This window comes from Dermacentor albipictus, chromosome 2 (assembly GCF_038994185.2).
Source record: "Dermacentor albipictus isolate Rhodes 1998 colony chromosome 2, USDA_Dalb.pri_finalv2, whole genome shotgun sequence".
NCBI classification, from domain to species: Eukaryota; Metazoa; Arthropoda; class Arachnida; order Ixodida; family Ixodidae; genus Dermacentor; species Dermacentor albipictus.
In genome coordinates, this window is record NC_091822.1 from 198,005,165 (window position 1) to 198,017,832 (window position 12,668).

Below are 12,668 nucleotides of genomic sequence, written 5' to 3' on the forward strand. Positions count from 1 at the left end.
CTCTCGATGTATTCTCTTTTATAAACCTTTAACTTTTGTGTGATCTGCTTCGTGCTGTATTCTTCTTTGTTGTATTTTATTGGTGTATCCACTGCAGTGCTCTTATGATTTCAAGAGTTGCAACAAAGTGATGGCCAACCTAAAATAGGCATATCTTGGGTTAGAACGCTGTACCACTCAATTGTTTATCACCAATGATTGTACTGCGTGACATACCGCATTTTTGCGCGTATAACCAGCCAGCGCGTATAATTCGAACCCCCAATTGTGTGTGTGTATATATATATATATATATATATATATATATATATATATATATATATATATATATATATATATATATATATATATATATATAATTTCTTGCACTTCGAACTTCGTGAAAACTTGAAAGAATTGAGCTCGACTATATACAAGACCTCCTAGTAGGAGACAATTCAATTTCACTTCATGAGTCCTCTCCGTAGTGTAATCTTCGTGTAATTATCGCGTACTTAGCCATCACTAATACTGCTTCGCCTTTCCGGCGAAACTGCCGCCTCTCTCTCTCTTTTTCTGTGAGTCCGAGTATAGGCGCTGCTGTGCGTGACTGCCGTTGATTCTTATTTGGAGTTAATCCGGCTTAGCGTCATTCCGGTTACTGAGTGAATTATAGAGTGTTCCCCAACTATCATGCACCAAGACTTAAAAAAAAGCGCAGTTGCGTTACTCGAAGAAAACCTATTGCATATTGTTTCCAGCACAGTGGAGTAGCCGCCAGTAAGCCTATCGTTATTTAGATTCAATTCGGTAATTGCAAATAGTTATCTAACTCGAGAGGTACTGCCCTAATTTTCAATATGTCAATGAGGCATTTGTAGGCACCCTCAAATGTTATCCAACCGCGCTTTCTTCAGCAACGTACTAAATAATAAAGGGAAAATCAGACATCCACCCGTTCGTAGCAATTGCTACAAAGGAAACCCATACGGGTTCCTCGAAAGAAAAGCCTCACAGATGAAGAAAAATTCGTCCAGGTCCGGGACTCGAACCCAGGAACACTGCCTTTCCGGGGTAAATGTGTACATTTTTTTTCCGGCTAGCAAAGAAACCTCACGAAGTACGAAAAATACTACGTGAGTGCACTCCCTGTAGTACTTCTTGCTGTTCTTGCTGTTTTTATGCAATTCTTATCTGTTCGTTCCTTATTCTTCTTTTTCTTCTTTTCTAACATCTTTCTGTACGTATGCAAATTTCATCGTTTCGTGCCAATATTAGAATCCTTTTATGCATCGACATCTTTTTAGCGATTGTATCTTGTGATAAACTCTGCCATATCCCCCCCCCCCCCCTTAACCTATTCCTCTTCGTAGGCCTGTGAGGTCTTTCTAAAAAATATACAATAAAAAAAAAACATCCGTGCATTTTATCTACTCCAAGGCAACAGATAGAACTGCTTCTTTCCCCAGCCGGGCAGCGGCAGATAAGGCACCAGCCCGATCACGATGGTTTTCTTTAATTACGTTATTTCGTTCTGATTAACTCAGATGGAGCCTGTTCGAGGGCGCTCCTTTATGATCCTTGTAGGAGCGCAGTCACATGGTATTCTCCACATTTCGCGGGGTTTATTTATCAGTCGAAAAAAAGAAAATTAGTAAGCAATTCGTACGTCGCTGAAAATGCCGCAGTTAGATGTCCCTTGGTTTACCTTCCATACATACTGCATACAGCAATGCTCAAATCTTTGCAAAAACAGTCTCAGCAACCCTGTTTCCCCCTTCTTCGGCGATGCTGACAAAACTAGATTCGCATGCCGGATGTTATCGCTGACGAATCAGTGTATGATACCTGAGGTCAATCTGACCACTTCGCAGCTAGCTCTCGCACTACAGCGGATGACAGCGTGGACGGAGAAGCCCTCGCATCGCAACGGCGACAGAGCAAGCGCGACCGAGCCGAAAATCCAAACGGTGATTTGGCTCAGCGCTGGCACTTCGCGCAGGCTCGGGCAGCGCCGGGGGAGACCGACGAGCTTGCCGCGTGCGCTATTCGCTAACTGCTGAACGCAAAGGGGCGACTCGTTAAGCGGAGGAGAATGAAAGAGGGGAGAAGGGAGCTTGAACACGCAGGGGTGGGGAAGAGGTGGGGTTCCGTTGGAGATAACGAAAGTTTAACTAGCGGAGAACCTTGCCTTGAAAGGTGGCTTCACGGCAGCGCGAAATTTGATGCCGTGAAGCCACCTTTCAAGGCGAAATTTGCATATCATTCGCTTTTTCCCTATTACTGACAAATTTTTTGAAATTTTTGTGCGATCTATACACGCAAAACTACAGTATCATACCTCGCGGTATCTTTCCTTTCGGAACAGCAGTTGTAGTTTTTAAGAATGAATGACACTATTTGTAAGGACAAGAAAACGAGATTTCTCGCTCCAGTGAAGGCCGGCAACATCATCTAAAGCTATGGTGAGGCATTTAATATTCTTCAACGCAGGCATTCTGTTTGTATTGTAGCCACATATGTCCTTCTTGCAGCAAGTAATCTGTGTATTATTCCAACTGCAAAAGTCAACAGTCGACAGTGAGCTTTCAAGCTAACGTTAGCTTGTGTAAACAGCATCATTTTCCCCCATCTTCCTATTCCGTTGTTCCACAGCTAGGCATGCACCTCGTCGACATCTCCGGCTTTTCTTTTGTCTGTTTGTTAGTCTGCAATTAGTGCAACGGAAAACTTACGGCGGAAAGCGCTAAACCTTGAAATTGTTTTTTGTTCTCTGCGCAGGTCTCCGCGCCGGGATTCCACACGGCCAAGCAGGATTTCATCGTGCTCGAGCAGCAGATCTCCATTCTTAACGTGACGCTCAAGTCTTTACACGAGGAGACCGATGAGCCCGAACAGCTGCAGCCCGAACCGGACTCGGCACAGAGTGCAGTGCCGCAGCCTACGGTAACTCCTGCTCCGGGCAACGGAACCTCCTCTCCTTCCACTAACACAACTACCACCAGCTCGCTTCCTCGTTCCACTGCTTCCACCAGTGACGTCACCGGAACGGCACAGCCGCGCGCGGCAACTGTCGCGGGCCGCATGGAGGCCGGTGACGTCAGGGAAGCTGGCGGGTATCGGAACCATGGGCGTCGTGATGACGACGCGCCCGGTTCCCGCTGGCAATATCAGGCCGACGTTTTTGTCATGGAAGTGAGATCGGGCGCCCGCGGTGGCCCAGAGTGTTTCGTGGAAGCGCGGCTGTTCGCAATTTCAATGCTTGTTTTTGCACGGTCTCGTCTCATCGGCAGGCATTAAGGCACGATGCCGTATTGCGCAGTGCTCTATATTGGCCGGTTTTATTGCTTTACTGAATGGAGTTCAGCCGAAGATCGGCCATTGCGGCGCTCCGGGCTGTGTCAGAGGCTATGAAGCTGCGGGAATCACATGACTGGACGTATGTCAAAGCGAGCATTGAAGAAAGAAATTAAGCGGGGTGGAATACATACGTAGAGCGCCGCATAAATAAGGAGAGGCGTTTAGAAGAAAACGGATTAAAAAAAAAAGGTATTACTCCAGAGCTCACGGCCGCGAAGATGTATATGTGCAATGCCACACCCATTGTGCATGAATAACAAGTACCATGGGCTCGTGCCAGGCTGTATTCGCAAAGTAGGTAACAGAATCATATTTGTCGCGCAACCCGTGCAACCCGATTCGTAATTTAGCTTGGTTTGCTGTAGCGAGCTGGCGTCATATTTTAGGCTTTGATGGAGCTAATGCACTGCTCACATGATAGATACCAATATACCTAGTACAGCTCATGGATGAAAGCTTGTTTGCATGTTCAAAGCGAACATTGTGCTCCCTTATTGTGTATATTGTGTACAGCAAATTCAGTGTGGCTACTTGAATATAATGCTTGCTGCATCACAGGCGCAGCCTTAGTGACCAGAATTTATGGGAAGGTGCGTTAGTGTAGGACAAACGTATCTGGTCGTTTATTAATTTTATTTTTGTGTTTTTAGACGTGTCTTGTTCGGCTTCAGTCCACATTCTCAGGGTCATTATCAATGTATGGTATTTCTCAGAAACATAGTTATAGTCTTGAACGTCTGTTAAGTTTGTGTACCTGAACGCATGCCAAAGACTGCCAATTTGCGTGTGTACAAATAGGAGAACAGTTCACGTCTGTATTAATCCTCTTGGTCATGTACTTAATTAAAATGGGGATACATGGTTTCACCTGGGATAAGAAAAAAAACGCAGTGAGTTTAATTGGTAGCACTAAAATATGTCACTGCAATGGGAAAGCTGTCCTGATGCAGCACGTGTAAAAATTTCAGGGCATAGCAAAATGGATTGATTTAGATTGAACGGATCAGAAAGCATGCAACTCCGTAAACGTATTGATCATTGTTTCAACGAACAAATTAACTGCATGATACGGATACGTGTTGCTGTCTTTCCTCCATCATAGTCTTGTACTCCTTGCTATGTAACATAGGGTATCATGCTTGCAAGCAGAGTGTTGCGATCGCTTAAGCTACATGTTATATAACCAAGTGGAAATACCTGTTAAACTTCGAAAAAAAAAAGAAACGTAGTCTTAATCACCAACGCTGCCACTTTAAAAGTGCCTTGGTGTAGCTCACACAGTTAGCATCAGTTCATAAAAGCCACAAAGCCATGCTTCGTTTTGTAGTGTGAGAGTGAATTTTAAGACATAAGGCTCTATAACGTAAAGCTATTCCAAACTTTTCTATTCCTATCCTGCAGTCAGCCCTCCGCGATTGGTCAAAAACTTTTTTGGGCCACTCCCACTTCGCCTGTCACTCACGCGACGTCACAGAAACCGCGATAGCTCCCCATCTGATAAGACGTGTACAGTATGATTATGCATGATCGGACTGAAAAAAAAATTATTTCAGATACGACGCCTTTTCACCATTAACACTCGGCTATTGGTCAAAAGTTTTCGGGCTGCATACACTTCACCTGCCTGCCGCGCGACGTCACAAAAACGCGAAAACTCACCGCGCCAAACTGAAGTGTACGCGTTAAAGAAGCATTAATATTTCTCAATAGCCGTCAATAGCACATTTCTCTGAATAGCCGCAGGCTGCCCCGTTCCGAAAGGAATAGCTGCCGCCGGTCGCTTAGGCTCTTGCTACTCGCACCTGCCGCAGAGCATGGGTTTATTTGCGTACAATAAAACTTTTTGCGTGGCCTTGTAACGTTTTCTAGCACTTTCGGCACATTTTCGATTGCGTTATGGCAACTACTCTTAGCTGAAGATCTGTTTTAGCGTCGTTCTTAAGCTTCCGTTGCATGCCGCCGCGATTTTCGACCAGCCACCGCAAACAAAGTAAGGGAAAACGCACCAATCGCAGATGCCGGCGCCACTCTCTTCATCCGTTTAACGATTTTCAGTGCACCGGCTCAGCCCCATCAAATCCTTCTCCACTTGAGCGTACTCCTCGCCTCTTATCAGCCAATTAGATAAGACAAGCCGCTCAGTGTAGGCAATGTTATACGTCTTTAAAGCAAACAAAAGTGACCTCCTATAAACGAGGAGAGCGTTTGATTGGTCTGTTTAGACAACCTAGCAGGTCACCGCCCGAGGCTTGCGTCGGCGGTTACGCAAATATGACGTCAGGAGATTGGTAGGAAGACATATTGGAATAGTTTTGCGTTATAGGGCCCATGCACTACAAAACAGCACCGATGATAGTGAACAATTCCTCTTATCAGCGCATTCCTGTTTATGTGCTGAAATCTAAAAAGAAAAGGCAGATGTTCGTTCTGCAAAGAAGTGAAAGCACAACACTCAGCTTTCATGCATTTCATCTTCAGTTTCTTTTCACTCCGGAATATTCACTTTGTAAATGGTTTTTTTTTACTTTCACTGTGCACTCTCTGTGTCCTTTCCTTAAAGTTTTTTTCCCTTTGTTTCTCTGTTTTTGTTTCCAACTGAACCACAGGTGGCACCACAAGAGAATAAGTTAGAAGCCGTAAGACAAATTCTGCCCCAGTCCTTGCCCGCTCGCTTCTACTTTAACGGCTTCAAATCGCTACCGCTGGCTAATAACAACCCATTCGAGTTTGGGCAACCGCTACGCCACTGACCGAACTGCTTTATTATCTTTTCGCTGTATGTCACCATGAAGCGCGCCTCAATTGTGCCATTATTGGCACAACTGCACCTCAATTGTGCCAGTATTTCAAGCTGTAAGCACGTACATCGCAGCCTCTCTTTTATGTTACTTTTTTCTGCCACCCGCAATGAACAGAACATTTTCTAAAAGTGCAATATGCAATGGTCAGTATGCTTCATATGCAAGTTGAAGGTTTAGCATAGGCAAACCTTACATGCTGCTTCGATTAAGCGAAACAGTAACGTTGCTTTATGGAAGCTGCTATGAAGGCCACGCATTTAAGCCACTAACTTTCACCGAACATTAAAAAAAAAGATTGTCAGTATTAGGTCATTTTAAAAAGGTCATCGGACGTGTAGCTTCACGTTCATCGGCCAGTTGAGGTTAAAGATGATAGACTTGTCAAAATATATGCCGTTAGGAGGATCAAATGGCAGGACAGAACAGAGACTTGCGACCTGTACTGTGAGAGTGCTTCCAGACGCACGATAATTCGTAATTTCAAGAGGCAACCTCATAGTCATTAGCTCATTACAATCGTCATCATCATAGCCATCATCATTGTTAGCTATGTGTACTCATTTTCGTATGTAGCATTCCTGAACACAGTGCATCTTTTGTTATTAAGGCCTCCCGAGTTTTGTTGGAGAGCTCGGCCAACGCGCACGAGAGCATTATGGAACTTTTCAGGGCTCTTTTTATCGCTCCTACAACTTCTATGTCTTTTTTATTACCAAACATTCCTGCTATCATTCACGTGTGAGATACAGCATGTTATCAGCACAGTGCCTTTTTCTTAATCTCTTGTTTTTCTCGGTAACTTGGTGGCGGGGTTCACAGCACCCTTTTTGTCTCTGCTCTCTTTTCATCTCACTAATAAACTTGAAATGCCCATCTCCTCTGATTCATTTCTTGTTTTACACTATATTCATTTAAAGACATCAACAAATTCCAAGAGGACGGCAAGAGCACTGAACAAGAGCACAAGCATTATTTGAGTAACGAGGCAGTAACGTTCACAGAACTAACAATTCGATCTTTACTGTTCTTGTTGCGTCGTGCTGTTCAACGATACAAACGAGAGATGGTAGCAGGCTTTCCCTGATTTGGTTTCAATGCTTACCACATTGCTTCAATGCTTGCAGTTTGGGAGATATGCCTGTTGAATTCGTTTTATTATCTATAGCGCACAGTCGGTCACTCAGAATAAATCTTGTAGAATTTCTACACTGCTGCGTTTCTCCTCCGAGGACTTCTGTGACGATTCTAGCAGGACAAAATATTAGTAGCAATCCTCGCTGTTCAGGGCACGAAATTTGCTATACAAGGCAGTCTTTTAGCTGCTCACACATTGATTTAGCAATATTTTTTGCTAACATCAGTTGTTTCCGAATCTCGTAAGCGTTATTTTAATATACGCGCAGCTACGCATGCAAAGGTTACCGCAAACAAGTTTTTGAATACGAGAAGCATAAGAGAGACTCTTGTAAGTGCTTTTGTCGTCTGTGCTTTGGGCAATGCACACGCTGGCCAGGTGCCGAAGCTAGATATTCCATCACTAACACGCTGCGGCGCTTCACGGAACATCGCCAGCAGCAGATAGCACCGAACGTTTCTGGGTCGGAGTTTCACTGGACATCTACTGACCACGAAAGGGAGCCCTCTGGTGTCTGACGGTGAAGGTGGGAATCACTCCGGTCTCACGTTTTGTCTTCTGTAACCGCTTTGTTCGCACTGTTCTAAACTTGCGACACGCACTTAAAAAGGCGGACGTCCGAGTTCGATGATACATACCTGTGAGTACTAGTAGCATGTATAGTTAATACCTTATCGCTGTTAACCCTGTTGGGAATAGCCCCGATAGGGTGACTTCCAATGTTGCAAGAATTGCAACAACTCGTGTGACTCTGGTTAAACCTATAGTTGGTGTCAAGTCAAGAATGCAGCGGCAAATGCGCCTTAAAGTGAGCCTGCTTGAACACATGCGTCAACGAATATCATTGTCTGGTTATCTATCGTGATGTCGTAAACTTCCTGATCCTGTTTTCCGAAGAGGAATGCGGTTTAGTTTATGAGAGGCCAACCATATATATATATATATATATATATATATATATATATATATATATATATATATATATATATATATATATATATATATATATATATATATATATATATATATATATATATATATATATATATATATATATATTTGTGCATGCATAAGTGGCCTGTTTTTTCAGCTCTGGCGCAAAGCTGTCCTCGTTCTCGAGGGTTGTTGAAAGGGACACTAAAGGAAAATACTAAGTCAACGTGGACTATTTAAATATTATTCCAGAAACCTCGCAATGCTTGTTTCGTGCCAAGAAAAGAATTCGCGTACGAGAAAATTGCATCCGAAGGGTCCGAACACCTTTTTCGTAATTCAAATTTCCCGCCAGCCAACTGGGGGAGTGCTAACGTTGCATACGCCATCACCACCCTTTGCTGCCGTCGATGAGTAAAACGGCGCCCGAGAGATGGCGGTGGATTCGCCGCTGCACATGCCACTGCAGCTGCTTTTTGGTCAAGTGGCATCGATCGTTCGGGCATCCCACGACATCACATGGAAGTTGAATTCTCTGCTACTGGCAGTTTGTGCGAGTTTTGCAAGCCAGCAAAACCAGTGCAGCACTACGCGATAACGAACTTTTCCGCGGATTTCCTCCCGTAGCGTGTTAGCCGTCGTCTGCTACGGCAGGCCCACCACCAGAGGCGCCACCGTCGAGGCCGCGCCGAGCGGAGGAGGAGGGAAGTGAATGGCGCTACTTTGGGAGATTGAGGGGCTTTAATAACGAAACTACTGAAACGCCATAGGGTGGAGGGCGCGGAGTCGAGCGAAAACGAATCCCTTAGACCGCCCGCGTCGCCGTTTAGGATAATTTGAATAAGTACTTTTTTTCTAAAAACGAAATAGAGCTGTACAAGAAGCATTTCATTTCGTTTTACAGTACAATACAAGGTTGTTCTTTGCAGTGGTTGAGTACTAGTGACAGAATTTAACTGAGGAGTGCTTTCGTCATCGCATAAGTGCTGGAATGTCCCGCAGGAGTTTCTAATCACGTCCTGCATTTACCTCGATTTTTCGATAACTGGGGCTCTGTTCACAATAACATTGACGCCTTACGGATTCTTGAGCACTAATCTATCACTTTAGCTTGACTTAATATTTGCCTTTAGTTTCCCTTTAATGAGAATGGGCTTAGGAAAAGAGCTAAGAATATTTTCACTCGTAATGTCTTTTCAAAGTCCATGTATTGCTGTGTGTATGTGTTGCTGCTGTGAGCTACAATATTCACCACACGTACCCTTTGTTTATTGCTGCAGAACAACTAGTGTGTCCTATTTGTGGTGTTTGTAATGGGACTAGTTTTCAAGAGCGCAAAGAGAGAGAGGGACTGAGATTAGATGGCAGCACGATTTTGTGGGAGAAGCTCTCTTGCGTTCCTTGAATGCTCCTGAGTATGGGTGCCACTTTCCAGAGATGCGAGGATTCAATTCATGGCAATGTCACGTGTATGAATATTTTCATGACGTATGGAAAGCTGTAACTGAATGTGGTACGTGGTTTCAGCGCATTCGAAAAGAACCTCACTTCCATGGAAACTACCCAAATACTACCTGTCATTGTGACGCAATTGCAGGCTCACCCAGAAAAACAATTACCACTGACAAAAAGCTATGAAGGTATCCAATTCTGTATATTCGGCATTTGTATACAAGAAAAATATATCTACGGTTTCACGAGTAAGAAAAGGACATTACATAGCCGCGTTGGCAAGTGATTTTGACTTGAAATTACAAATTATATTTAATCTGTAAACATGCTTTATTGCAGAAGTAGATCTCCGATTGCTTTTTTCAGTATGAGGCATCAGTATGAAGTCGAGAGTATGATGGAAGCCAGTCTAGTCAGAATGAAACATACTTAAGAGGTATGTTTATAAGGTATGAACGCCTTAAGTATGAACATACTTAAGGTGTTATATATATATATATATATATATATATATATATATATATATATATATATATATATATATATATATATATATATATATATATATATATATATATATATATATATAAGCTATTTTGGCACCTTCCTTATAAGGAGGCATCGGTACATGCTGAACGAGCCCTGACAAGAGTGAACAGTCACAAATTACGTAGTGGCATTGAGACAATTTGATCAAAAATGTGATCGAGATGTATCAATACTAAGATGTCTTCCACCACTTAAAAAATGCTTCAAGGGCTCATATGCTGATTAGCGGCGTGTAAAACGGTGGCTTAACTTTCAAGCACCCCGAGGGCACGTTCTAGAAAGTTATTCTAATTCCGACCGTATGTCGTGCTCGCGCTGCAAGCTTCTAGTACGTCTATCAACTTTTTTTAGAATTTAGTGCGCTTTGTTCGGAGTTATTGATATTTTGTAAAGGAAAAATGCTGCCTGAAAATAGACTACCATGCACAGGTTCAGCGCTGTGAGTCCTCTAAGAACAAACTTTGCCTGTTGAATTCCGAATCAAATAGACGAACACTTCCTTTTACTTTCATTCTTCTCTCTTTAGGTTTCCGCTTGGAAGAATAAGTACCGCATTTCACGATCTGTAAGTATTAAAACTAAAACATATAATGCACGATAGGCCCGCATTAGCCATAGCAAATGCGCATATAAAAACACTATGATAACGTGATTGTTAGCTCATTCATCCCATAAGTTAATTTATGAGAGCAAGCACTCGCTTTATGTATGTATACAAATTTTACACGCAAGTAATGATTAAAAACATGAAATGTTTCTCGCTCAGTTCAGATGGGTGCCTGTTCAAGAAAAGGCTTATGTGTGAATGCGTAAAGCGTCAACTTGCCAACACAGATTCATGCTCACAAAATATTTGTTGCAGATGTTGGCGAATGGCAAGAGATGTATGTAATATTACGGTGTATATAGTTAGATATTTAGGAAAACTAGTTTTGTTTTACCGTTATTTCCATATCGAAGAGTACCATCTGCAGCAGAGAGGCAAGAAAAATGAGTTTGCACATGTGTTGTTGCATTATAGGACAGCGTAGAGGACCTTAACGTCTTATTGTCTGAATCGAGCGTTCCGCTTAACGTGCACGTTGTTGAACCTGACGTGTCTTTGGCGGAGGCAAATGTACATTTGTGATAAGAAGGAAGGTCATTGTGCTATATTTCGTTAGGAAAAGTGGTACGAGAGCAAATTCCTACTGTGCCCAGTAAAACAGCCGTGTGTACTGAATCGTCCGTCCATAGTCACCTAGCATAAGCATGTGGTTTATCTTGCGTAACTGTATGCCGATAAATATACCTTTGTGACTCTAATGTATACGCGCGAATCCATGAACTCTGAAAGGTTGAGCGGTAATCACCCCTAGCGAACGTGTTTCTATGTGTGTTCAAATACAAAAAGGGGCCCAGTATGTCCGGCTTAGTGTACACGCGCGTGCAATTTCTTGCGCATTTTGTGGCAACAATGATTTAGAAAACCGTGGTTAGCTGCAGGTCACAAGCCTGCAACTATTGAGGTCGATTGCAAATATTGGTGACCCGGGTGGCTCAGTACATGCGGCGTTCTGCTCTAGATTCGTCTCCCGGCTACGACTACCACATTTCGATGATGGTGTATAGGAGAAAAAGTGTGTGCTTACGTATACGTTAAGGAAACCTGCGGGTGGTCAAAATTAATCTGGAGCCTCCCCCCTAAATGCGGCATCTCTCATGACCGTTTTGTTGGCGTGGGACGTTAAATACTGCGAATCAATCAATCAATCAATCAATCAATCAATCAATCAATCAATCAATCAATCAATCAATCAATCAATCAATCAATCAATCAATCAATCAATCAATCAATCAATCAATCAGATAGTGGTCGGACATTCAGATTCTTCCGAATCCCCATTAAATTTAAGGAACTTCTTCGAACGCCGTCGGAGCGACCCGCTCAGTCAGTAAAACAGCGCAGGTACAAGCTGGAAATTCATGCAGCGACGTGCGCGTGAGGTTCGAATATATGTATTGTAAAGGCCGTCGGCGTGAACCGTCCGTGAGAAAGTCCGGGCCGGCATTTTTCCGTACCCGTAGGGAACTCTCGTGTATACATGGGCACAGCTCGCGCTCTTGTAAAAGCCATTGCCCAGAATCACCCCAGCTTGATGTATGCCCAGTGATTCTCTATTTCGCTCGCAACTTATCGGCAGTGTGATTGTAACATTTGCTAGAAAAGTCTGCACTCGCTGTCCATTGCTACGTTGATCCGCCTATGATCGGTTGCTGGCATGTACGTATTCGTTCTTGCGGGGTTGAACCGGCTGCGCTAAATCACGTGAAGTTTGTCACCAAACCTTAAGGCTGGTAGATTTACGTATCGAAGCTACACCTTGACAACGAGGACGTCACAGTGAAGGATTGTAGTTCAACTTCGGTCACAGGAAGGGGGTGCGATACCGTGGGCCTAAATGTCAGTAGGCCTATAG

At 43.4% G+C, this 12,668-nt stretch overlaps 1 protein-coding gene across 8 annotated transcripts in view; it reads left to right on the plus strand.

Annotated features, from left to right (window-relative positions):
* LOC135904510 (carboxypeptidase D-like) overlaps nucleotides 1–12,668 on the plus strand; it is a 175,136-nt gene that overhangs the window by 158,573 nt on the left and 3,895 nt on the right. For 6 of the 8 annotated variants that reach the window (XM_065435295.1, XM_065435298.1, XM_065435294.1 and 3 more), the window contains 2 exons: nucleotides 2,761–2,925; nucleotides 10,736–10,774. In XM_065435295.1, the coding sequence (XP_065291367.1) occupies nucleotides 2,761–2,925; nucleotides 10,736–10,774 (204 nt within the window). Of the gene's footprint in view, nucleotides 1–2,760; nucleotides 2,926–5,945; nucleotides 7,018–10,735; nucleotides 10,775–12,668 lie in introns of those variants that run through there. The other 2 variants (XM_065435300.1, XM_065435301.1) reach the window with 2 other exon arrangements.